We start from the raw sequence: 27,921 nt of genomic DNA, 5'->3' as shown, positions 1-27,921 counted from the left end.
ATGCAGAATGTCCCATTTCAAAATGTCTAAAACATATTTAGAAAATTGCAGATCTACAATCTTGTAGAATGGCTAATATTTATATAGGGCTGAAATGGTTAATGTATGTTTTGTAACAATAATCAAAATCTAAAGTTTTCAAATAATTGTGGTGGAGTTAAAAGTACAACTCTGAGATGTAGCGGACTAGAAGTAAAAGTATTGAAATTTTGAAATACGCCGGTGAAGTAAAAGTATCTCAAAGTTGTACTTAAGTACTGCACTTGAGTAAATGTACTTACACCACTGTGTGTGTCTGTATGCAATGCATGCGTGCGTGTGTGTCAGTGAAGGACAAAGTACTTGAGTCAGAATCGAACAAATACAGATTCTCCTGGTCAAAGCATTCATTATTCACCTACAACACAATTTAAGTTAGAATTGTACTTGAGTTAAAGTACATGGGAACACTTGTGATGACAAGGTGCAGCATTTTCTTTTTAATATCGATTTATTTCTGTATTTACATTTTAGAAACACATTTCGAAAGATAAATAATAACCAAAAGTTGCGCAGATTTAAAAGCCCACAAGCTCACAACTATGCTATATTTGAAATACAGATGAATTGGTTATTTTTGTTTTATTTTTGCGTTTGGGTACTGGGGGTCCCTTCCTTGAAATGTGTGTATAGTCAAAAGTGGATTGAAAGTCATGAGCTTTCAAATGTATTTTAAACAAATTAAGTACAGATACTAAATTGTTTTACATGAGTACAGTACTCAAGTACAGTGCAGTACTCGAGTAAATGTAATTGGTTACCATCCTCTGTATGTGTAGTAGGCTCTTTGTGCACATCAGTGGTTTTCAACCAGTGGTCCGGGGACCACTAGTGGTCCGGGGACCACTAGTGGTCCTTGAGGGGGTTCCAGGTGGTCCCATGCAGCTTAATGATGGAGAGTTGCTAACCAAATGGACCCTCATTAGATCTTTAACTCTTGAGAGCATGAAATGAAACCAAATTATTATCCCATTTGGTTTTATTTCATGCTCTCAAGAGTTAAATTGTTGCTAAACATCTGCATTACCCAGAGTCTAAAACAATTGTGATTTTGATCAAAGGTATAGGCTGTAATCTCTCCTAATGGTACCAACATCAATACAGCAGGGAATTGTGGAAGTAAATCTTATCCAACGATAACAACATTATTTCGTTTTGGGTCTGCAAGGCTAAATCTCATCAAATGGTGGTTCCCGTGGCTCAAATGCCGAAAAAAAAGAATGGGTCTTTCTCAGTGGCGTGCACAGACATTTAGAGGGGCAGGTGCTCAAGTGAAAAAAGGGCACCTTGTGCAGCGCGTGGAACCGGCCGGTTGCCTTAATCCATTTTGGGCGGGAACCCCTTTTGGTGTTAGCATTATGTTATGCTTTAGCTATTGAAAAATAGCAGATCTACAAGCTCATAGCGCGCCACCGAGTGGCGCGCTATGAGCTTGTAGGTCTGCTATTTTTGAAAAAAAGAGAAAAAAATGTTTTTTTTTTCGTTTTTTTTTTCAAAAGGGCACATTGCCAAAAGGGCAGGGGGTGCTCTAGCACCCCCTAGTGTCTATCTGTGCACGCCACTGGTCTTTCTTGATATGAAAAAGGTTGAAAACCACTGGTGAACATGCATGTGAGTGAGCAAGGTGCAATGAGGAGATGCATGTGTTCGTGGTTAGGGCTCAGGAGGAGGCTGCGTGCTGAAACGGACCATTAACTGGACTGATAACTTCCAGTGCATGTTCATCATCACATTGCCGCTGCCGCAGGGACGTGCAGAGAGTGTTAAGAGGGGCAGGGGCTGAAATCCCATATAAAGAGGGCACTTTTGGACACAAATAGTGAAAATAGCAGATCTACAAGCTCTCTACAAGCTGCGACGCGTTGAGAACTTGTAGATCAGCTATTTCCGGTAGCTAGTGGAGATGGTGTATGGTGTACGACATGGATTTCTAAACAAATGTGTTCAACGCAAAAATACTGTGTTCAAGTTCAGGAGACTTTGGGGAAAAAAAGGAATTATCCTGATTGCTGGCATGGCCAGCCGCTGTCGGGAGGAAACCAAGTATCTCCATATATCTCAACTTCTCATATGTTTTAGTTGTCTCCACCAGGCCGAAGGCATGGGGAGAGAGTATGTTTTGCACTCCGTCCGTGTGTGTGTGTGTGTGTGTGTCCTTCCTTCCGTCCGTCCGTCCGTCCTTCCTTCCGTCCGTCCGTTATCAGCTAATCTCCGGCACAACCTCCCAAATATTCCTCAACAGCCTGTTATAGCGCCACCATGAGGCCGATTTAGGCAAAACACATTTATGTAGATTACTCGTACACATTTTATCCATACATCACACAATTCGGTATACACTATCTCCATAGTCATGTGATCAACACGGAGCGGCACCATTTCCCATCTTCCATCCTGATTGGCTAAGATTGGCTTCCAAAGCTCACACGATTGGTCCGTTCCGAACAAAATGCCACAAATCACAAACACAGTGTGCAATTTCCGTGAAATTATACATGCACATTTCCACTAGAGCCGAGGACGACATGCCACAATTTTTTCCCCCAAATCAGCCTCACGGTGGCGCTATAACAAGCCAATTCCTGTTTTTAGCTATAACTGCATCGATCTGTATACAACTTATGTATGCGCACTCCCTAGAGGCCATGGAAAAACATTGTCCCTGCATCCCTCCACATCGGTTGGAGGTTATAGCGCCACCATGAGGCCGATTTCTGCAAAACACATTGCTTAGTCGCACAGATTTCATCCAAATCTCACGCAAATCGGTCCACATGATCTCTGTAGTCAGATTTGGATTTCATGGATTTCTCAGATTCTACACAGATTGGCTAAGATTGCCTTACAAAGTTTTCAGGAGTGGCCCGTTTTCGTTCCAAATGCTGCATATGTCCTGCTCATCCAGAATTCTATCCTCAGAGATGCTATGAGTGGCTCTGCATTTCCTCAACAAAATGAAGAAAATTGTTGCAAAAAACAAAAACAAAAAAACATGTTTATATTACTCCTAAACATTTTGCCAAGCATCTCACACAGTCCTATCCTCCTGGTGGAGACCTGTCCCCAGAAGGGCACTTTTTCTAGATTGGCAACAGGTGAGGAAGAGTTATTATCAGATGGATTGGTGACAGCTGAGCGGGGGAAGAGTTGTTATCAAATGGATTAGTGACAGGTGAGTGAAGTAAGAGTTGTTATATCAGATGGATTAGTGACAGGTGAGTGAGGTAAGAGTTGTTATATCAGATGGATTAGTGACAGGTGAGTGAGGTAAGAGCTATCAGATGGAAGATCGATTGGCAGCAGGTGATCAGGGGGAGGAATTATTAGCAGGTGAGATTGAATCAGGTGAGCAGGTGTGTCGGTTGTGTGATCAGTTCAGCAGTTGAGATGTTATCAGATGCTTTGTTAAGGCACAGTTTCCTTTGTTTTTTTGGTCCAGTGCCCCCCTATACAATATCCAGTGTCCACACAAGAAAATTGTTGCAAGAAACAAACAAACAAAAAAACATGTTTATATTACTCCGAAACATTTTGCCAAACATCACACACACTCCTATCCTCCTGGTGGAGACCTGTGCCCAGAAGGGCACTTTTTCTAGTTTTTCATAAGTTAATACCCTACTACTTCATCAGACATGAGTGTCGCACAAAAGTTTCATTAATAATACTAAATGAATGGTTTATTTCACACAGACATACAGACCTGTAAGGGTCTATTTGGTTCCATTTGTACACTCTGAGTTACAGACCTGTAAGGGTCCATTTGGTTCCATTTGTACACTCTGAGTTACAGACCTGTAAGGGTCCATTTGGTTCCATTTGTACACTCTGAGTTACAGACCTGTAAGGGTCCATTTGGTTCCATTTGTACACTCTGAGTTACAGACCTGTAAGGGTCCATTTGGTTCCATTTGTACACTCTGAGTTACAGACCTGTATAAGGGTCCATTTGGTTCCATTTGTATACTCTGAGTTACAGACCTGTAAGGGTCCATTTGGTTCCATTTGTACACTCTGAGTTACAGACCTGTAAGGGTCCATTTGGTTCCATTTGTACACTCTGAGTTACAGACCTGTAAGGGTCCATTTGGTTCCATTTGTACACTCTGAGTTACAGACCTGTAAGGGTCCATTTGGTTCCATTTGTACACTCTGAGTTACAGACCTGTAAGGGTCCATTTGGTTCCATTTGTACACTCTGAGTCACAGACCTGTAAGGGTCCATTTGGTTCCATTTGTATACTCTGAGTTACAGACCTGTAAGGGTCCATTTGGTTCCATTTGTATACTCTGAGTTACAGACCTGTAAGGGTCCATTTGGTTCCATTTGTATACTCTGAGTTACAGACCTGTAAGGGTCCATTTGGTTCCATTTGTATACTCTGAGTTACAGACCTGTAAGGGTCCATTTGGTTCCATTTGTATACTCTGAGTTACAGACCTGTAAGGGTCCATATAGAACCACCTTAAGGAAATCTGAGCGTCCCTCGACCCCACTTTGAGAACCACTGTGATAGTCTAATTATTAATGGAACTGTGTTTAGGTTCGGATGAGTAGCAAGGCTTATCTTAAAAAATCTATAATCTGGCATAATCTGTAGCGCACACACATCTCTTTAATTGGCTTGAGTGCTTAATAATGGTTTAATTCATAACGGCTCACAAATGACGACAGTGCAGGGGGTCTAATGGGCTTGTGTAACTATATGATGATTCACTGATGTGTCTGTGATGGAGCTAACAACTCCACTAGCCGATATAAAACATGGCTGTGCAGGGTGTGACCGTGTGTGTGTGTGTATGTGTGTGTGCACGTGTGCGCGCGTGTGCGGGGGATATTTTAAACCCCACCTAATGAAGCCCGGTTGGTTGACCCATTTTTCCCGCGACCTTCATTTGTGGGAAGCGCCTGAACCTCGTTAAATTGCGGCGGGGACAGAAGGCAAGGCTTGGGGCGTGATCACATGCGAGGGGGGCCATTGTTAGCCATCGCCATGGTGACGGGCCAAGTAGTCCGGCTGCTGCACTGGGTTTTGTCTAAACGTTGAATGGGGGAGTAGCACGAGGGGTGGGGGGGGGGGGGGGGGGGGGGGGGGGGTCTTGAGAAGTGTGGCGACGAGAGAGAGCCCTGGCACTTTAAAAACGGTTTGGAAGAAAAACAACTCCAAATAAATCTCACTATTATTAGCTACGACTGTGTGGTTATCATGTATGTGTAGGCTACAACTATAATTGATGGTTCTCAAAGTGGGGTCCCGGTGGGACCCTCAGGCCAGGGTTCCTTAAGTGAGTTTCAAATGGACCCTTATTACAGGTCCATTTGGTTGTGTTTGCACACTCGGAGTTATGACGTTCCTTGAAAATTAAAGCCGTTTGAGAACCACTGACTGAACTATATTGATTCACTACTAGTGTTCACATCATGTCAAACGATCTTGATTCAAATTCCTGGCTGCAGATGACACCGAGCGGACACAAAATGTCTGGAAGTCTTCACAACTCGGCATTGTTGTACGTGCAAGTGTGACTAATGTGCTATGTGGATTTGTGCATTTTTGTGTGTTTTTTTTCTTGGGGTTGGGCCACCTGCCGAGCAGCCTTTAGACTACCAACAAAGTTAGCACAAAGCTCAATCCAGGCCGTCTCCCGCGGCGACTCAATAGAATTCCTATGAGCAGAAGTTGTGTGTGAGCCAGGGGCATCCCGTCTCTGTGACTCATAGCGTTGTAGCGGCCATGCTATGAGCCCTGTAGCCACACTTTCTTTTGACATTTAAACTGGGGGGCAAACTGTATATTTCTTGTTACCCCACCCAGGGCCCTTTTTCACCCAAATGGAGTTAAAAAGCCAAATCAACACGGTTGATTGATTGATTGATTGATTGATTGAAATAAACATTAGGCCAGGTGAAGGCTGCCGGGTTAAGTGGTCAACTGGGTGGGCCACGAACACTGGGGTTCCTGAAAAGGTTGCTTATTTTCTCCAAATGTCTCATGAAATATACACATATTCAAACATGAACTATGTAACTTAGTCTGTGAGGGATTTCATGTGAGACAATCTCCGACTATGCCCCTATTTTTAGAGCATTTCGCAGAACATATAGAGTATCCGATATGAAATCGTTTATTGGGCAAATACCAAACATGGTGAGGAGGAAATGAGGACATGTTACATTGTAATGCCTCCTCTCCCTCCCTCTTTGGGCAACACAGATAAGCTCACCCTTCAGATCTCTCCGGTCTTCACCTCTGGACAACATCTCCAGTAAGCTTCTGACCTCCTAAGCCCCCTCAACCTGCTAGGAGACATACAACATGAAAAGACACTATATTAAAACAATATAAGAACTCAACGGTTGACAACAACAACCCTATATATATACTTTGTTGTATGTCAAATTCAAATAGACAAGTCCACAACACAGTGTTCTGAGCTTGTAGACTGGCTATCTTTGACAGATGTTTGCCTGTTTTCGCCATATGTTTGTCTATTATGACCTGCCCAGAGTCTTTATACCACATATTCTCAAAGCAACATTGTTCTAATACAATTTTACCGTTATTGTTGTTTTCTGGAACATTTTCTTGAAGTAATGCAGGGGGGGGAGGGGGGTGATCTGCCTTATCTCAAGTATCCAAATAATGTAACTTTAATTAATATCAGGAGGACTTTTGAAACAAGCCAATTATTTGTTTTGGAACCAAATGCAAAAATGATCTCAACCGATTCAAACATCGTTTGAATTAATTTAAGAACAAAAAAATAACATTTTCGACACACATTCGTACCCGATTAATTTAGTTAAGATGGACCACAGTGTAAAAAACAAACTCAGGTTTAGTCCTTTTTCATTGTGAAGTGACGTAGTGAACAGACTATAGACTAGAGAGAGCATGGCTCTGCTCAATGTTATTGTTGGGTTGAGAGAGAGAGAGACTGAGAGCGGTACGGCTTGGTGCCAGAGATCACCACCTCTGGGCTGTGGTCATAACCATGATCTATGAACTGTTTGATGACATGGGCGCTTAGGCTGTGACACCAGCACACTGGAATGTGTCAGAATGGGCTTGAGTGGGTAAGGATGGATCTGGGGGAGGGGGAGAGATCCCCCCCCCCCCTTCCTTATCTGCAGCATTCTGAGTGCAGGTTTTTTTACCCATTTATTTAGACCTGTGGACGATTCTAAAATAATAGTCTTCTAAATCCCCAAAGTTTTCTGAAAAACCGATGTTTCTATGTCAAGGACCCCCAGAATTATCTGTATTTAATTTTGGCCGCGGACCCTCATCTGAAAATATGTTGTTCAGGCAGAGACCCTCCCCCAGAAGCAAAGATTTGACTTAAAAACGTTTACTCTGAAAGAATATATATTCAAAGATTTGCATCACATTTTCGCAATAGCAGATCTACAAGCTCGTAGTGCGGCACTCGGTGCTGCGCTATGAGCTTGTAGATCTCTTGTAGAGCTTGCAGATCTCCAAGCTCACAATGCGTCACACTGCGAGTCTGCGACACATTGTGAGCTTTGTAGATCGGCTATTTTCAAATGGCCAAAATGTGTACAGTATATAGGGCTGAAGTGGTTAATGTATGATTTGTAATAATAATACAAATCTATTATCAATAACATATCAGTATTCTCATATTAACCTGCGGGCTGCATTGAGCGATGGTGGGGTCCGCATGTGGCCCCCGGGCCGCCACTTGTCCAAGTATGATGTAGTGCACACCTTAAAGGAGAATTCCATGCTAGAAGGCTTTATTTGTAGTTGTTACGTCCCCACCAAAGAGGTCCAGGTGTTATTTTGTGCAAATGTGCATTATTGGCTATTTCCCCTACCATAAGCCCTCAATGAATTGAATTGAATTGCATTGAATTGAATGGGGCATTGGGTTGTTGTGCTAATTCGCTTATTTCCATCGCTCAAAAATCTTTTTGTATATATCCTCTCTCCATAATGTATAAATAGTATCCCAAGCGGCACCCTTTACTACTTATTTTGATGGAAATAAGCGAATTAGCACAAAAACCCAACCCCCACTGAGGGCTTATATTAGGGGAAATAGCCATTAATGCACTTTTGCACAAAATAACACCTGGACCTCTTTGGTGGGGACGTAACAACTACAAATAAAGGTAAGAAAGCCTTCTAGCATGGAATTCTCCTTTAAGACTGGACGCTATGCTCAAAGTTGCACCAAAGCACCTGCAAAGCTCAGACAATGAGTAGGCACCAGTATTTAGCAGCATTTCTCGGTAACAAGACGTGTAGTGAGTCAGACAGCAAATAGTTGGATTTAATCGTGCCAAGGACAAGCATGCGTGGGTCATCACCAAGGTGACCAATGAAAAACAAGCAATATGCCTTTCCTCAGAAAAGTAAAGAAAACAAACAAAAAAAGAAAACCTATGTTTTTTTTAATGAAGCTGACAAAATGGCAAAGTGCTTACTTGAAGACTTCCAGTATATCAACAATTATGTCAGTGAAAAAAATAGAAGCGGTTTGTTCTAACCTAGATAAGGGTTCCACTGAATACTGTACTGTTGAACTGGAGACAAGCTTCATGTCTGTACAAACTGTAAATAAGCGAGAGAAACCCAACGGCTGCGCTGTTTGTGAAACAAGCTTCTAAATTATCTGAAACCCTTTACTTGTACCTTTTGTTCTTCTTTCCTGCCTTGATTTGCTTACATATATATGCACAAAAACCTTACAAAACACATTTTCACCCACTTTTTAAGACTGTGATGTGACTATAAAGTTGTTTCTGAAAGTCATGAACAGCTAGTGGTTTTAAAAGTGGGGTCTGAAGAAGTGTTTTTTTCGTCGACTAATACTATGACGAAAATCTTTTTGTCGACTACCTTTTTTCACTGACAAAAACAAAAAAACTGACATAAAAACTAAATATAAACTAAGTCATGATGACTAAAACTATGACTAAATATACTGTTGATTTTGTCAACAAATAAAAACTAAACTAAAATGTTAGGAAGGGACTAATGGACAAGAAATCCAGTGTAAATCATTTTGCAATTGGTTGCATGCTGAAAATAGCAGATCTACACGCACGCACACACACACGCACACACACACAGAGTACTGTATATGCTTACATAGCAGGGTCACTGGCCATGATGACTCACGCCAACAACACAGCCATTGTCATGCCATCCATCCCTGCACAGGCTTAACCGAGTCATGATTCATTCGTCACGCATTCACTCATTATCAGTATTCTGGTTAAGATGGTACGCAGAATCTTGTAGTTACACGAGGAGTGCGAGCTTCATGAAAAGCTCCCCAGTTTGTAATGTACTTACAGTAATGTGTGGGTGTGTGGGTGTGTGTGTGTGTGTGTGTGTGTGTGTGTGTGTGGGTGTGGGTGTGGGTGCTGTACAAACATATTCTCCTTCCTCGAGTACATTATGCATGTTGGAGAGATGTGCTCTCAACACATTTAGACCATGAGAGCAGATTCGACAAATGTCTTCTAAATCATGACCGTTTTCTGATAAACCTCTGTTTCTATGTCAGTGGTGCTCAACCTTTTTCACGTCAGGGACCCCCAGAATTATCTGTATTTGGCCGCGGACCCCCATCTGAAAACTTTAGTTATATACGACTTTGTACAGTAATTCAGGTCAAACCTGCATGGGGTCCTTTAAATGAAAATGGTTGAGAATCACAGCTAGAGCCGTAAAAATCTTCTCTTATGGGTGGTCCTTGGCATATATTTTCTAATAGGGCTAATGAGTGTCAATTTGGGGGTCCTTGACATGAAAAAGTTAGAAAACCACTGTTTTTGAGTATTATTTACATTGTGGTAGCCTATAGAGCGTCGCAGTCCCGCCCCCTACCATGGACCAGGAAATGAAACCCAATGCATTTTTCCCATAGACATTTCTTAAAGTATTTATTTAAAGACGGTTACGCCGCGGACAAAGCCAACTCGAGTCGTGACAACTCATGACAACACAAACAATATTTTGGACCAAACAAATAATTACAAAGAAGAAAAACAACAAAAAAAGTGTTGTAACCTGCCGTTTTTTTCTTCTTTCTAATTATTTGTTCGGCCCAAAAAATTGTGTTTGTTGTCATGATTTGTCACGACTCGAGTTGGCTTTGTCCGCGGCGTAAACGTCTTTAAATAAATACTTTCTGAAATGTCTATGAGGAAAATGAACGGAGAATCATTTCCTGGTCCAGGGTAGGAGGCGGGACTGCGACGCTCTATTGCTTGATACTTTTACTTACAGTTGGAGGCCATCGATATTGTCCTTTTCTTTTTGCTGAGGTTTGCGTGATCTGCGCAAAAGGACAGTTAACCCATTTTGGGCGGGAACCCCTTTTGGTGTTTTAAACATTATGTTATAATTTAGCTATTGAAAAATGGCAGATCTACAAGCTCATAGCGCGCCACCGAGTGGCGCGCTACGAGCTTGTAGGTCTGCTATTTTTGAAAAATCGTGAAAATATTTATTTCAGAAAACTGGAGGATTTAGAAGGATTTTTTAAAATTTTGAGGTCAGGCCTAAATGGGTCAAATGATAAGGGACAATATCGGTGGCACCCAACTGTACTTTGCTCCCATGCATACAAATGAAAGCAGAGGAGACAGTGACAGCGCCTTGCCCCAGGATGCACTGAATGAGGGAAAGCAGGACGACGGTGTTAATATGACATGCACTGTGTTTGACCACAGCCTGATGGGAGCTGGCAGGCTTTGGTGTGACGTCAGATAAGGATGTGAGAAAAGGCAGAATGCTGCATAGCATGGTTATGGTGCCTTACACAGCATGCATGAGGCCATAGAAGGTGGTGGAAAGTACTTTTACTTAAGTACTGTACTTAAGTACAATTTTGAGGTATTTGTACTTTACTTGAGTATTTCCAATTTCCAGTACTTTTACTTCTACTCCACTACATCTCAGAGCCAAAAGTTTTACTTTTACTTCACTACAATTATTTGAAAACTTTAGTTACTAGTTTGGCGATTTTAATTTTTTAATTTTAATTAGAAAACATACATTAACCACTTCAACCCTATACATTTCGGCCATTTGAAAATAGCCGATCTACAAGCTCACAATGCGTCGCAAGTTCGCGACGCATTGAGAACTTGTAGATCGGCTATTTTCAATAGATTTTCTACACATTTTGAACTTGTGAAATGGGACATTCTGCAATATGAGTACTTTTACTTTTAGTACTTTAAGTACATTTTGATGCCGATACTTTTGTACTTTTACTCAAGTACATTTTCAATTCCGTACTTTTACTTGTAACGAAGTATACGTCTAAATTGCAGTATTGGTACTTTTACTTAAGTAAAACAATTGAATACCTTTCCCACCACTGCATGAGGCCATAGATTTGTGTGGTGTGAGTGATGGGGAGACATAGGTGTTATATATATACGGTATGTATAGCAATAAAGGAAGAAAAGCAGGTGCGTGCTTATCCTCTGTAAACTGCCCTTGGTTGAGGCAGTGGGTGCTCAGCTTTGAAAATAACTTAACTCATAAACCAACTAAATGGAAAAAAGTGGCACTCCGAAATAGATGCAAGACGTGATTTCTCATGTGTATTTGCGAACGCTGACGCGTTTCGGCAGAGCCTTCGTTCAGAGCAGACTAAAAAGTGTATGTATAGCAAATATTTGCCTGGTGGTTTGGTAGGATTTCTTTGTTAAAGGTATATTCAGTGATTTCACTTAATTCAAAAAATATATCTTTTTTTTGTTGTAATAATCCTCCCTACTATAGAGTGTGCTGACCATATTAGGAGTTCCTCCCTGTCCCCAGTTAACCCCTGGGGTAAAAAAAACCCGTAGGTTTCGTTTTTTGGCTAGGTGGCCCAGCCGTCATCCAATCAGGATAGAGAGGCCTTCCGCCAATCATGATCGAGCGAGGGCAGGCCTTGGTGTGCGTGCTGTTGGCCTGTCACGTGTCCCCCCACTGTAGTGCGTGCATGTGCACATCTTGTTACCAGGGCGGACTGTTTTTTTTCTCCAAATCACCCAAATCACTGAATGCTCCTTTAAGGTATAACGTTAAATTCCTTAAAGCTGCTATAAGCAATAATATGTCAAAATTGTAATGTAGTAAAAGTCTCCCAAAAAATGTAGTCTCTGTGACACATCTAGAGGCCACAATCTGCATTCAAAGATGTTCCTAGAAGCTTTGTCATTGGTCAAAAAAACACCCGGTCGCAATGACTAACCAATCAGGAAGTAGACAGGCAAATCGACCAATGACAAAGCTTCTAGGAAAATCATTGAATGCAAATTGCGGCCCCTAGATGTGTCACAGACACTAACATTTTTGGAGAGCGTTTTACCCATTGCTGGCTGTCTGAATACCAAAAATAAAAACATAAAAAAATTTGATGCTGTTTGTTCAAACCACAACACCCTTCGCAACCATGAGCGATGAATATCATGGTGTCTCCAGATTGAATAAATCCCCTAACCAGTGGCAGTGCCATATGCTCTACCCATTGTGCCACATGGGGCGTGGTGGAAGACCTAATCCTAGCACTAGTGGTATAGTAAGTCAGAGAGGCTTATTGTCTGAATCAGCCAGGGTGCGGGTTAGTCTATCCCTGTTTCAATGCGCTAGACCTCTGAGAGATGGGTTGCTGAGGTGGAGCGCAACACCTCACCTCCCAGTACTTACCGCACGACTTCAAGCCGTGCTGTACTCATACGCTGAGGTGGCGGTGCCCGGGATGGAACCCATGACGCTGCGGTCGAAAGGCGAATGCTCTACCGACTGAGCTATACCCGGACACAAAGCATCCTAGCGCACTATCCGTTTGCAGAATGCCTATAGAGCGCCGCAGTCCCGCCCCCTTTGAGAACGACGAGTGGCCCAGGAAATTATTCCCCGTTCATTTCCCCCATATAGGCTTTTCAAAAAGTATTCAAAAAGTTTACATCGCGGACAAACGCCAACTCGGCTGGTGACAAATCATGACAATAAACACAATGTTTTGGGCAGATCAAATAACTAGAAAGAAGAAGAAAAAAAGGCAGGGTACAACACTTTTTGTTTTGTTTTTCTTCTTACTAATTATTTGATCGGCCCAAAACATTGTGTTTATTGTCATGATTTGTCACAAGCCTTGTCCGCGGTGTAAACGTCTTTAAATAGATACTTTTTGAAAAGCCTATGAGGAAAATGAATGGGGAATTATTTCCTGGGCCACTTGTCATTCTGAAAGGGGGCAGGACTGCGACGCTCTATATGCTAAATTGACAACTACAAATCTCTTACATTTACATTACATTACATTTACATTCTCTTTACATTAGAGTCGTTCTAACACCATCGGAAAAGCTGCCGATACTGCTGCCTAAAAGGCTGGCGAGTATGGCAGTCTATAGCATTCCGATACCACATAATTGATCACATGATGATATTTAATTCACATATTCTCATATTTTTTATTGTTTCAGTTGTTGCACGACTGTTTACTCTTATTGTACTATTTACATTAGTTTAGATAGTTTAATTAGTTAATTCATACTGACACAATTCATAATGGAACTTTGATTTATTCCTAGATCCGTGGTTCGCAAACTTTTTTTAATTTCAAGGACCACCATAACTCTCAGATTTGCAGACTGGTAAGGGTCTATTTAGAACCCCCCCAAGGAACCCAGAGAGTTCCTGAACCCAACCAACTTCTTTGAGTTTTAATTACACACTGTTATCGGATTGGTACTCTGTATCGACCGATACCGCAAGTTATGGCTATCGCAATCGGTTTCGGGATGGAAATAATTGTATCAATACATCTCTCCTTCCACTGAATTTAGCATGGGTTGGAAAAATGTCATGTCTAAGAGGAAAGTCACGGGAGAGAAGGTTTTAGTCCCAGCCAAGCAGGTGTATGACGTTATAGTTACGTTAGTTCAAGACATGGCGGTCACAACTATTGCCCTATCACGGTTATACGTGAAAGAAAAATGTAACCAACGAATGATAAATGAGCATACTTGACTAGTCTATAATCTTCTCCGGTAGGTTTACGCGCAGTACAGTCAACTTAAGAGAGAGGATTAATACAGTCCAGTGCGTCTGAATTTGTTTGTTCAGAGGCAGACCTGTCCTGGGGGGGCCAGACAGACTTCTTTGCTGATTTGGCCTGCAGGCTATGGGTGTTAAAGGACTCAATACTGCATGTCTTAACCCAATTAGACCTGAGGACGATTCTTAAAAAATGGCTTCTAAATCCTGACAGTTTTCTGAAATACCTACGTTTCTATATCAGTGGTGCTCAATATTTCATGTCAAGAACCCCAAAAGTTATATGTACTGTATTTGGCTGCTGACCCCCATCTGAAAATATGTCGTTCCAGGGACAGCCCCCAGAAGCAAAGATTTGAGTTAAAAACGTTCACTCTGAAAGAATATAATATTCAAAGGTTTGCGCCACATTTTCACGATTTTTCAAAAATAGCAGACCTACAAGTTCATAGCGCGGCACTCGGTGCCGCGCTATGAGCTTGTAGACCTGCTATTTTTCAACAGCTAAAGCATAACATAATGCTTAAAAGAACCAAAAGGGGTTCCCGCCCCAATAATAATATGGAAACTTGGAAAGATTCATTTTTATTTGAGCTGGAACAGAGAGTGAAAAGAGAACAACAACAGAGGTGTATTCGGCACAGAGTGTAAGTGGAACTTTCATTGACGATAGATATAGTCCTCCAAGCGAGCCAGGTGACAGCTGCTCACTCTAAACGAGCGTAATACGTTTACTCCACACGCCATATGCTCCCATCTTTAAGTCTGGAGAGAAGACGGCGGCTTTTTACTCTTCATTACCAGATTGCTTTCTAAATACTTCTAAAGACAAAAGGAGAGGAAGGGTCAGAGGTTACAGACGGTGTTGGGCAGTGTGTATAAGCCACAGGATTTAACAGTATATCGTGGTTCTATTTTTGTTTGCGGCCATGTCCAGCGACCCTCCCCTGTAGCCACCTGGCTGGTACTGTGCTCTCATTGAGTGGGCCCGGTTCACTAAGCTGTTTACGTCCATATTTTGTAAAGGAACTTCCCATGTTACTATAGTCTGATTCAGTGTTGTTTTTGTCGACTAAAACGAAGATGAAAAATGTCCGTCGACTACCTTTTTCCACTGATCATTTCACTGAAATGAAAACTATATGCTATGGTGACTAAAACTAAGACTAAATATACTGACAATTTCGTCAACAAATAAAAACTAGACAAAAATGTTAGGAAGGGACGAGTGGACAAGAGATTCACTATACTGTAGGTCATTTTACAATAAGTTGCATGCTGAAAATAGCCGATCTACAAGCCCACAACGTGTCGCAGCGCGACACGTTGTGGGCTTGTAGATCGGCTATTTTCAGCAAGTGTAAAAACAGTCATTATACAATGGTATCCATCAGAGACGAAATGTTTTTATAATCGTCATGGGGGCCCGCCCCCGCTACCCCCTGGCCCCTACAGACTCTATGTCACTGGTATCCATGCCCACCAAAATACATTTTAGTCGACTAAATCAACTGTAGATTTAATCGACTAAATTCTTATATTTAGTCGACTTAAAACTAGACTAACACTAAGACATTCCAGGTGACTAAAATGGGACTGAAACTAAATGAAAACTATTCAAGAGACTATTATGACTAAAACGAAAATCTAAATTTGATGCCAAAAACTACACTGGTCTGATTCAGTAATCTTTTTTTTGTCTGTTCATTTTGCGGAGGGCCGCTTTTTCTCAAGTCTGCTCGTATGCAGACTTACACATGCGACCATGTATGTCATTAGAATGCCTTATTCTAGACTACTAAGGGGGACGTTTGGGAAATTCCTTTACACCCAAAATATGCTGTGTAAAGGAGCTGGAATCTGCTGAGCTCTTGTCTTCTCCTCCATCATTACGTATGACTTGCTTCCACTTAGGTGCTCGGATAGTACGTATATGTTTAAGTTTCAGTTCAATTCAAATTGCTTCATTGGCACAAGATGTATCTTACCATAGCATGCTATACATATACATCAACCTATTTGCCAAGGTTGGGAACTGTAGCTGAATAACTCTTAACGGGTACAATCGGTTCCAGCAGCAGCTTCACTGAACTACAACCGGCAGTCACAATCAAAATGTATTAGGTTCTGGGAAAATTGACTTCCACAATCACAGCTACATATGGCCGTGACGTGCCTCTTAAAAGTGTATCCATTAGTGACATAGTGGTGAAATACTGTAGAGGTGACATCATGTGTGATGTCACCTCCATGTCACTATGAGTACATTGTGATGTCACCTTTCCCTGCCATTCAGTTCAATTCAATGGAGTTGCTCACTCATGCGCATACAAATTGCAAACACGGAAAAGCCAGTAAAAAGGGAGTACCCTTTTTACTGGCTTCTCCTTTGTTTGGTTTGGTCACGTCGTCGTCAATATTCATCGTCAGAGGCAGGAGCTTTCAAATGAAGTGCACCATAAAAATAGTTGTTCCCTCCCAATGATTCTCTCTTTCATATTTGTTTTGAAAATATAGGCAAATATAGGAAAATATAGGCACTGTCTGTCTCTTCCATTGTGTGTGTGCTGCTGCTCTGCAGCGTATCATGCCAACATTTAAAGAAATTAAAAGTAAATAAAACGAGAGTTTCGTGCTGGTGTTCTCTTTTAGAGATTTTTCTCTTTTCTCTTCCAATTCACCAAGAAAGAATACACCTCAACAGAAATCCTGGTTTGTCCTTTTTGTCTCTGTAAAGTCTCTTTTTATAATATCAAGTCTTCTTCTTTTGCTGTTACATCTGCACCTGCATGTTTGCGTCATGGGAGCAACGTTGTTTTGTCATTTGAAAAGCAACTTCACTCATGCATACCTGGCGAGAATCAATGCTTCACAGAGGTTATTTACAGAAAGAAGGTAGGCAAATGTTAACCGACGTTCCAGACAGGTCGCTTCTCGTCCTCAGGCGTCTTACTGCAGGGTATGGTAGCAGTCCATGCATGGTCGTGCTCTGTGAAGAGGACTGGTTCACGGTCACTCTTGATAGGCAGCTGGGGGTCCATAATAGAAGTCCATGGAACTGCAGAGTTGGAGACAAAAATAAAACTCTGGGGATGGTCTTAAGTTTAAATTAACTAATTGTGCTGCTCTTTCTCTCTCTCTCTCTCTCCAGGGCTGCTGTGCACGGTGGCCGCCGCAGACAGCTGTCTGTCATCGCCGTGTAGTAACGGCGCCACCTGTCTGGAGGACCACATGGGCGCCTACGTGTGCCTGTGCCCCAAAGGAGGCCCCGGCGGCGTCTGGTACATGGGCACCCACTGCGACCAACTCTACGACCCCTGCATCCTGGCGCCCTGCGCCAACTGCACCAGCTCGCCGGGAACGCCCGAGTACACCTGCCACTGTCCCGAGGGCCTCGCGGGCGCCAACTGCACCCAGGACGTGGACGAGTGCCGCAGCAACCCGTGCGAGGGCGCGCTGCGGACGCACTGTGTCAACGGCGTCAACGGCTACTCCTGCCACTGCCCGCTCGGCTCGGGCGGCGAGTACTGCCAGGTTAGTGTCGATTCCGTCGATTAAAACTATACGGCGAAAGGTGTTCGTCGACTTAACGTTTTTCATTGACGAAGACTAAATAAGAGCTAAATGAAAACCAAGCTACTATGACTAAAACTAGAGTTAGTTTTTTTTTTTTAAGACTAATTCTATTGACAATTTCGTCAAAAAATAAGGACTAGACTAAAATGTTCAGGAGAGACTTCTCCTGAACATGCTGAAAATAGCAGATCTACAAGCTCACAACGCGTCGCAGTGGGACGTGTTGTGAGCTAGATTGTAAGATTTTTAGCAAGTTTAAAATCATTACGACGCCATCAAGGCCCTTCCGAAATACATTTCAGTCGACTAAACCAACTGTAGAGTTAGTCGACTAAGATCTTACGATATTTAGCCAACTAAAACTAGACTAAACACTAACACATTTCAGATCACTAAAATATGACTAAAAACTAAATTGAATTGTATAAAAAAAAACGACTATGACCAAAAAAAACGAATTCAAAACTTGCCGTCCCAAAATGAACACCATAGGAGAACACCACCACGTGCTCCTCCGAGGACCCGTGCCGGAACGGCGCGACCTGCGAGGACGTGCCAGACGTCGGGTACCGGTGTCTCTGTCCCGCCGGCTACGAGGGACGGCACTGCGAGGAGGACGCCGACGAGTGCCGCTCGGCGCCCTGCCGCAACGGAGCCATCTGCCAGGACCTGGTCGACGGCTACCGCTGTTTCTGCGTGCCGGGCTTCCAGGGCTCCCACTGCGACCTGGACATCAACGAGTGCGCCTCGCAGCCCTGTCGAAACAACGGCACGTGCGTGGAGGACCAGGTGGACACCTACGGCTGTGACTGTGTGAAAGGATTCACAGGTGAGAGAGGAGCTCGTTCAACGAACCCATTTGGACCTGAGGACGATTCTAAAATAATGTCGTCTAAATCCTGAAGGTTTTCTGAAAAACCTTATGTTTCTGTGTCAGTGGTTCTCAAACATTTTCATGTCAAGGACCCCCAGAATTATCTGTATTTGGCCGCGGACCTCCATCTGAAAATATGTAGTTCCAGAGAACCCCCCCCCCCCCCCCCCCCCCCCGAAAGCAAATATTTTAGTTAAAAACGTTCGCTCTGAAAGAATATACATCAAAGATTTGTGCCACATTTTCACGCTTTTTCAAAAATAGCAGACCTACAAGCTCATAGCGCGGCACTCTTTTTTCAATAGCTAAAGTACAACATAATGCTTTAAAACACCAAAAGGGGCGTTAGCGTTTTAACCACATGAAACCATTATTTTAAACTTTAGCTACTGAAAAATTTACAGATATACAGGCCTGCTATTTTAGAGAAATCGTGAAAATGTGTGCAAATCTGTGGATACATGTTCTCAGTGATGCGTGTAGGCGACCAAATACATATCATTTTTGGGTTCCTTGACATGAAAAGCTTTGAGCATCACTGATATAGAAACGTCTTTTAATGGGGTCTATCCCAATCTCGACCACCCAAAATAATCATATATGAACTAGTGGGAACCCCCCGGTATCCAGAGAACTCACCAGTTTACCAACTCGCCGCGATGTAGTGCATTTTAGTTTTACTATCACCTTCATTTAAATTGCATTGAATTGAGAGAGAGAGAGGATAGTTGTTTTTAGAGTTAACACTAGAGAAAGTAGGAATGCTAAAAGTACCGGTACCAAAGTACCGAAACAATGTAAATTAGTAAACGATTCCTGAAATGGTACATGTAGGCCTACTTATCATTGGTATTCACACATACTCACCTTTTTATCATCATCTAGCTGAACATTTAATTGCACAAAATAATTTGATCACTTTGGAAATGATTCAAATGAACTATAACATCTGTGAGTTTGACATACTACACTGATGAAGACAGCATGTTAGATGAAGACATTGATGAAGAATTTTCGCTGGGGCGACTTGGTAAACTGGCGAGTTCTCCGGTATCCCCCCCCCCCCCCCCCCCCCCCCCCCCCCTGACAACAAGCATTTGGAATTGTAGGAGGTGAGAGACATTACATTTAGTTCCACAGATAAATATTGTGAAAATAGCTGAACTGCAATTAAGCTCACAACGCCACGCACCACAAGCCTTGTAGATTGGCTATTCGCATGCTATTTGGCATTAAGAATGTCTTTTCTTTAAATTGCAACTGTAGAACAAATGTTCAAATATGCTGTATACGCTTTAGACTCTGTGTTTGTTTACTGTTGCTACGCTAATCAGCTGGGGGACCCCCCCCCCCCCCCCCCCACTGTACTAGATCGCTATGGTAACAAAAACAACCAATAGTGTGCAAGTAGTGCAATGGGGTCATTGAGGGGTTAAAGAAGCCAAACTACCCTAATAACAATAGATGTTATAACGATGATACAAGACAAAGAAGTGCTAGAGGGTGCAGTTAAAGCTAGGAAGAATGTTTGTTTTCTCTTTCAACATGAAGAGAAGAGAATAGAACTATTTACATTTCCCCCAGTCAGTCACAACAACCTCTGCCTTTTGGCTTGAGAATAATGACAAGCTCCTGTGTCACAACATCGCCCTCTACAGCATGTTTGGGGGAAGGCGTTACAGCAGTGGTTGAGGACGAGGTTCCTAAAGATTTTAGCTAAACAAGACCCCGAAGAGAAATTAGACGTTTGCCCCGCGGCCCCGGGACCCAAACTGGGGAAAATAGCTGATCTACAGGCTCACAACGCGCCGCGAAGCGACGCGTTGTGAGCTTGTAGATCAGCCATTTTCACTATACGTAAAAAAAAAATTGAATTTGTGAGGGCAACCAAATGGTCAGCGATGTCCCTGCGTGCGTGTGCGTGTGTGTGCGTGTGCACTAAGACTATTACATTGGTTGTGGAGCTCATCATTGCTTGGTTCTCTGCCAACAACATGTGGTTCTCTCTCTCTCTCTCTCTCTCTCTCTCTCATGAAGGGAGGAACTGTGAGGTGGAGATTGATGAGTGCGAGGTCCAGCCCTGCCAGAATGGCGCCACCTGCAGGGACCATGTGGGCATGTACACCTGTGAGTGCGTCCAGGGCTTCCAGGGTCTGGACTGTGAGGTCAACATCGATGAGTGCGCCAGCGGCCCCTGCCTGAACGAGGGCCGCTGCGTCGACCTGATCAACAGGTGGGGCATGCACGCACGCACGCACGCACGCACGCACGCACGCACGCACGCACGCACGCACGCACGCACGCACGCACGCACGCACGCACGCACGCACGCACGCACGCACGCACACCTTTAGACACTAAGGGCAGTATTATGCGTGTCTTAAGTACCAGGTCTTATTACTTAACGTAAGACCTGGAGGCGTGGTCAATGCTGTTTGGCCACTCAGAATAGCCAAATGGCATTGACCACGCCTCCAGGTCTTAAGTTAAGTAATTCTCAAGTAGCATGTGACGTGTCAAACTAGGGTGTTTTCATGATTCTGAATCCATTCCAAGCATTTGTTTTGCTAAGAAATGGCCATAGCCCAATTGTGATGACCTCATGCTGATTTCTGGGAAGTAAAGCGGAGGTCTTGCTTTCCTATTTGTCTCGAACTCTACTAAGCAGCTGTGTCCCTTGTGTCCCTCAGCTATGAGTGTCAGTGCGAGGGGACAGGCTCCGTACCTAAAATGTGTCCCTTGTGTCCCTCAGCTATGAGTGTCAGTGCGAGGGCACAGGCTTCGTATCTAAAATGTGTCCCTTGTGTCCCTCAGCTATGAGTGTCAGTGCGAGGGGACAGGCTCCGTACCTAAAATGTGTCCCTTGTGTCCCTCAGCTATGAGTGTCAGTGCGAGGGGTCAGGCTCCGTACCTAAAATGTGTCCCTTGTGTCCCTCAGCTATGAGTGTCAGTGCGAGGGGACAGGCTTCGTGGGGGACCACTGTGAGGAGGACATCCCAGAGTGTCTCTCTGACCCATGCCAGAACGGAGCCACCTGTCTGGAGGGCGTCAACCAGTATGGCTGCCTCTGCTGGCCAGGTACGGTATAGTACGGTACACAACACAACACATTGATATGCTTAAGCAATATCACACGCAAGGGTTGTGCTCTACCGTCATTAATGGCACGTCTACGTTGCTGCAGGAACGAGCCTGATAGGCTTCCGTAGGCAATCTACAAGTCACAACGTGTAGATTGGCTGTTTTGTTGTTTGAGCCCCGGGGAAACATAAGATTGGGTCTCGAGTACTCCCACGGGACCCCACTTCGAGATCCGGTTAGGGCCAGTCAGAGGTTCTCAAAGTGGGGTCCCTTCCAGGGGGTCCCAGCAAAATAATAGTTTGCAGTGGTGGAAAGTAACTAAGTACTTTATACTTCAGTACTGTACTTAAGTACAATTTTGAGGTATTTTTACTTTACTCGAGTATTTTCAATTTCCAATACTTTTACTTCTACTCCACTACATCTCAGAGCCACAATTTGTACTTTTACTCCTCTACAATAATATTTGAATACTTTGGAGATTTCAATTTTGATTAGAAAACATACAGTAACCACTTCAACCCTATACATTTCGGCCATTTGAAAATAGCCGATCTACAAGTTCACAATGCGTCGCAACGCGACGCATTGTGATTTTGTACACATTTTGAACTTGTGAAATGGGACATTCTGCAATATGAGTACTAAGTACATTTTCAATTCCTTACTTTTACTTGTAACAAAGTTCTAAATTGTCGTGTCACGGTGCTACGCGCTGTGAGCCTGTAGATCTGCAATTTTAAAGAAACAATCTAACACTAATCTGGTATGTGGTCCCCGCCGGCACAACATATTTTCAAATGGGGGTCCGACTCTGAAGCCAAATACATATTATTGAGGCTCTACATCATAATACAGACATTTTCAGAATCACTGTCCGTTAGCATCTTTCTGATATTAATATATCTAGAAGAATCACACTCGTGTGAAATGAGGGGCGCCCGCCTGGTAATGTTGAAATGAAGCATCACTTTGTATGTGGCAGAGTCACAATTGGCAGAGTCACTTTCATTCATTGCAGAGTACATATACATCACACAGATGAAGAGAATGTGTTACGACCTGTGAGATTATAGAGGTCAAGATAGGGTTAAGGAGCAGCCTTTTGTTGTCACAGTGCCACCATGTGGAGAACTAGAGAAACTGCAGTGCAGTCATCGTTGAGTCCTGTGTGTGTTCAGTGCTGTGTTGAATTATGAAAAGTGATGCGTGAGCACATTGCAATAACTAACGGTGCAGAATGTGTGCGTCGTCGTGCTGTGATTAAATACGGCTGTCATCATTCTGACAGAGAGAGGAAGGGATTAGGGATCTAAACTTAAAAAAAAAAAGGCCAAGCAGAACTTGTGAAATTCTCTGCAGTATAATTCTCCGCCTGAGTTCAATTAGCGCTCCGGGTTTTGATGTCAGATCTTTCTGAATCCCGTCTTAAAGGCAGTGTTGATTTTGACAGCAAAATTTAGATTTTAGTTTCAGTCATAGTATTTTGAATAGTTTTCATTTAACCTATCAATAAAGGCAGACAAATAATTTTAGTCACCTGGAATGTTTTAGTGTTAGTCTAGTTTTAGTCGACTAAATATCATAAGATTTTAGTCGATATATATTATCAATATATTGATATACATCGTATCGTGGACCTCTGTATCGTGAGGTTGCAGACAATACCCACCACTAGAATGGGTTCACACACTTTTAAAGTGTTGTTTTAAATGTTATACTAGTGTTACGACCCTCTGTCTAGGCTCGTTACTGACCGCATGTTCTATGTTTGTGTAGCTGGGTGCATTTCCTTTTTTGTGTGTGTGTATTTGAATGTCCGTGCACGCATGCATTTACATTTGTCTGCATGTGTACAGTATGTGACCATGTGTGTGTGACTGTGTGTGTGTGTGTGTGTGTGTGTACTGCGTGTGCGACATGTGCGTGTGTGCGCATGTGTGCGCGTGTGTGTGTCCTGCAGGGTACGAGGGGGAGAACTGCCAGGCGGACATAGATGAGTGTGTTCTGGGACCGTGTGAGAACGGAGGCGAGTGTTTCGAGCGCTCCAACGTGCTCAACTATGGCGTCGTGTCCGAGCTGAGCGCGCTACAGTTCAGCTACAAGGATGCAGCCGGCTTCATCTGTCACTGTCAGCCTGGCTTCACTGGTGAGTAGTAGTAGACATGTGCTCATGAAATGTTTCCCTTTACCGTTTCCGATGCGGGTTTTTAAAAAAGAATCTAGGACAAGTTGCTCTCAAGGGCAGGGGCTTTCTGTGTTTCTTAGGGCGCGGCTGTGGCTCAGGCGGTAGAGCAGGTCATCCAATGATCCGTGGGTCGGTGGTTCGAATCCCGGCTCCTCCTGTCCACATGTCGAAGTGTCCTTTGGCAAGACACTGAACCCCACATTGCCTCCAATGAGTCGGTCGGTGCTAACTTGCCACCATTGGTGTGTGAATGTGGGAAGTGAGGACGACTGTTCACCGCCGAATGAATGAATGAATGAATGAATGAATGAATGAACCATTGTAAAGCACTTGAGTACTTGGAAAAGCGCTATAAAAATGCAATTCATCATTATTATTATTATTCATTACTTGAGGGGGTTCCAAATGGACCCTTACGGCATGTAGCTCTGAGAGTGTACAGATGGAACCAGAACATTTGGTTCCATTTGTACACTCGGCACGAGAGACACCACTGAGTTGTCAAGTTGCCATGTCGAACGTGAGCAAAGTTCGCGTAGCCGACTCGTTCGAGTTGCGACCCGATATGGACAGAACAGTAAATCATGTTCTGGCGAGAGCGTTTGCCCATACTCAAAGTGGCTATTGGCCAATCACAGCGCGTCCTTGGCTGCACAAGTGCACTGGCCAATCACAGGTCGTCCTTACTGAAGTGGACAGAAATGAAAATGTTGGATCTTTCTTACAGGAGAGAACTGTTGAATACAATGTTTGTTGTTCTTTCTTACAGGAGAGAACTGTTCAGTAAATGTGGACGAGTGTGAGTCTGCTCCGTGTCAGAACGGAGGCAGCTGTGAGGACTTGATCAATGCCTATCAGTGTCGGTGTCCAGGCGGCTTTGCAGGTACTGTAGGAACCCTCCCATTGTGGACAAATGGAAATGCACATATCTCTCTCTCTGTGTGTGTGTGTGTGTGTGTGTGTGTGTGTGTGTGTGTGTGTGTGTGTGTGTGTGTGTGTGTGTGTGTGTGTGTGTGTGTGTGTGTGTGTGTGTGCGAGTGCGCGTGTACGTGTGCGAGTATCAATGCTGCAATGTAGTAGAGTACCAGTAAAAGTCCTGTACAAAAAGTAAAAGTATAGTCATTGTGCAGAATGTCCCTATATTGAAAGTTCAAAATGTATACAAAATATTTTGAAGAGACGCATTGTGAGATTGTACCTCAAAAAAGTACCTCAAAATGTTACTTTTACTACTTGAGTAAAAGTAACATTTTGAGGTACTTTTTTACTTTTCTACTTAGTTACTTTAGACCACTGTTGCCCAACAGTGGGTCGCGACCCAGTTGTGGGTCGCGGACCGATTTGTGCGGGTCGTAAAAGTGAACATCCTCCTCCTTTTCCGTACGTTAAAAAAATATTTTTTTCCAAAGAATTTCACAAATACAAATTAAACAATCAAAACTTGACACTCCATAATTCCACAATTAGTGGAAGTGAAAATAGCCAATCTGCAAGCTCACAACGTGGCACGAAGCGTCGCGTTATGAGCTTGTAGATCGGCTCTTTTCCCGGGACCCACTATAGTTCGGGGTCCCGGTGGGACATCAAATGGACTCAAATGTTTGGGAACCAATGCTGACCACTGGCTGCACAGTAGGAGACCCGAGAGGAAGGCACAAGAGAGCCTTCTCTCCTTCCTCTGTGAATTTGACCCTTAATTGGGCCAGTTGCTCTCCTGAACTTGAACACAGCATTTTGCATTGAACAAATTTGTTTAGAAATCCATGTCGTTACACCGCATCTCCACTAGCTAAAGAGTGCTGGATTGCGCCCTAGAGCTTGTAGATCTGCTATTTTCGCTATTTTTGTCCAAAAGTGCCCTCTTTACGGGATTTCAGCCCCTGCCTCTCGAACACTCTCTGCACGTCCCTGGTAGCCAGCCCAGACAAACTATTCCACAATCTCCGAACGCTATATAGAGTCTGGAACTAACTACACCTCCCGAAATCCGAGTAAGGAAGCTGCCATTTCCGTTCACGGAAATATATTTTAAAATATCTTTAGAGCTTTTTTTTTTAATTTCCTTTTCTGCTAAGCAGCAAGCTATATATATATATATATAAGCTTAGATGATTTATATTTATATTAGGATAAATGTGCGCGACTGTAAAGACGAAACGGAAGTGGGGAGGAGTCTCCACACTTCCGCTTTATATTTGACTCATGACAGCTCTTCCGTTGCTCCGGACTGTATGATGAAAGCATTTGGAAATTGCGAGAGGCAACAGTCTGGTAACGTGAGACTATTGGGGCCAGTAGGGGTGCATGTGGTTGGTCCCTAATCTGTCTCTGGACACCAACCATTTATCTCTTAACAAAAACACCTCCACTGACCCCCCCCCCCCCCCCCCCCCTGAATCTCCTAGTCCAAACAGCAAAGGGTTCATGCTTCTTCCTGCTAATGGCTCTTCACAAACCATTGGGAGATTTGTCATCCGTCAAAGCAAAGAGATAACATCGCCAAAGAAGTATTCACATTTTCTCACTTAACAGTACAAGGATGCAGGAATCCTAACCCAATCAAAGAGGGAATGAATTGGTAGAAATTACACTTAAGGGTTCTGTATATAGACTATAGAGGGTATGCGCGCGAGGGTATCCACTCACTTTGCCACTCGATTAGCCAGTGAGTTTAACGTTGTTTGACGTTGTTTAATGCAATCAGATAAGACTTTTCTGTTTGGATGTATTGATGGATGTCAAGGCCACTCAGTAGGCATTCCTGCATAACTTCCGGGTATGATGATGTCACGTGCGAGCCCTCTATTCATGCATGTGCGTATATATATGCAGATGCATACTGTAGGACTATAGCACCATATGTCAGCTGTCCAGATTAGCTATTAAGAGGAGGTGGTCTCTCTCTCTCTCTCTCTCTCTCTCTCTCTCTCTATCTATCAGGGGGAGAGCAGATTACGACAGAAAGCTTCTTATGAGACTAATCAAGCCCTTAATGATTCAAATGGGTTCTACAGTATCTACACGCTAAATTATTTCAGGGGGGAAAAAGTCAAAAATTTAATAAAAATAACAATGACATTTTCAATATCACTACATCTGCCTTTCAGAATTATATTGACCGATGAAACCACAGTGACACACTGTGGAGCAGAAGGGAAATGACGATCCCATTAACTTTCTTTTGCACGTGTTATGTTGACTTCTCGCTCACGTGCAGAGGAAAAGAAGGGGTTAACACCGCCATTATACTGGCTGCTAAACCAATTTAGGAGATCCTGCCCTGTCGCCCACTCCCCACACCCATTTAGACCGGGAGAAGCTTTTGTGTCATTTTAGATCTTAGCCATATTTTATACATTAAAAAGAATAGCAGATATACAAGCTCATATCGCACCACTTTGTGCCGTGTTATGAGCTTGTATGAGCTTGTATTGTGCTGTTTTTGACAAATTGTGAAAATGTGTGAAAATCTTTGAATATATTAGATTTGCTCAATTTTTTATAAAAAAAAATATATATATATATATATATATATATTTTATATATATATATATATATATATATATATATATATTTGTAATACAAATTTATATATATATATTTTTAAGGAGACATTTTTAACTCAAATCTTTGCTTCTGGGGGGTCTCTCAAACAAAATATTTTTATATCGGGGTCCGCGGCCAATTACATATAATTTTGGGAGGTCCTTAATAGAAAAGGTTTGAGCATCACTGATATTATAGCAACACAAGTTTTTTCCAGAAGACTTTATTACAGTGTGGTGGTGAAAGACATGTTATCATAGCCCACCAAACCCCCAGAACCCCCCCTCTCTCTCTCTCTCTCTCTCTCTCTCTCTGTGAGGAAAACAGTGTCAGAAAACTCTGAACACTAGACTTATTTGGATTGGATTACATTACTGTATGTGTCATTCAATCAGTAAAATAAAATGACACATTAGATAATTGAAATACATTACGTATAGAAGAAGAAAAACATTGGCTGGATAACCCATTAAAGCTGCTATAAGCAATAATATGTCAACATTTTAATGACCTTTCTTTTTTTGTTTTTTTAATTCAGACAGCCAGCAATGGGTAAAACGCTCCCAAAAAAT

The 27,921-nt window shown here is 42.9% G+C and overlaps 1 protein-coding gene across 1 annotated transcript in view; it reads left to right on the top strand.

Annotated features, from left to right (window-relative positions):
• Window positions 1-27,921, top strand: part of LOC306933676 (protein crumbs homolog 2-like) — a gene marked incomplete at its 5' end in the record, with an annotated part of 48,918 nt that overhangs the window by 352 nt on the left and 20,645 nt on the right. Inside the window, 6 exons of the mRNA XM_079515986.1 lie at window positions 17,236-17,618; window positions 18,153-18,489; window positions 20,572-20,767; window positions 21,473-21,612; window positions 23,579-23,764; window positions 24,573-24,686. Of these exons, the coding sequence (XP_079372112.1) occupies window positions 17,236-17,618; window positions 18,153-18,489; window positions 20,572-20,767; window positions 21,473-21,612; window positions 23,579-23,764; window positions 24,573-24,686 (1,356 nt within the window). The remainder of the gene's footprint in view (window positions 1-17,235; window positions 17,619-18,152; window positions 18,490-20,571; window positions 20,768-21,472; window positions 21,613-23,578; window positions 23,765-24,572; window positions 24,687-27,921) is intronic.

This window comes from Electrona antarctica (genome assembly GCF_951216825.1).
Source record: "Electrona antarctica genome assembly, chromosome: 12".
NCBI lineage: Eukaryota > Metazoa > Chordata > Actinopteri > Myctophiformes > Myctophidae > Electrona > Electrona antarctica.
This window is presented reverse-complemented; position numbering and strand designations above follow the sequence as displayed.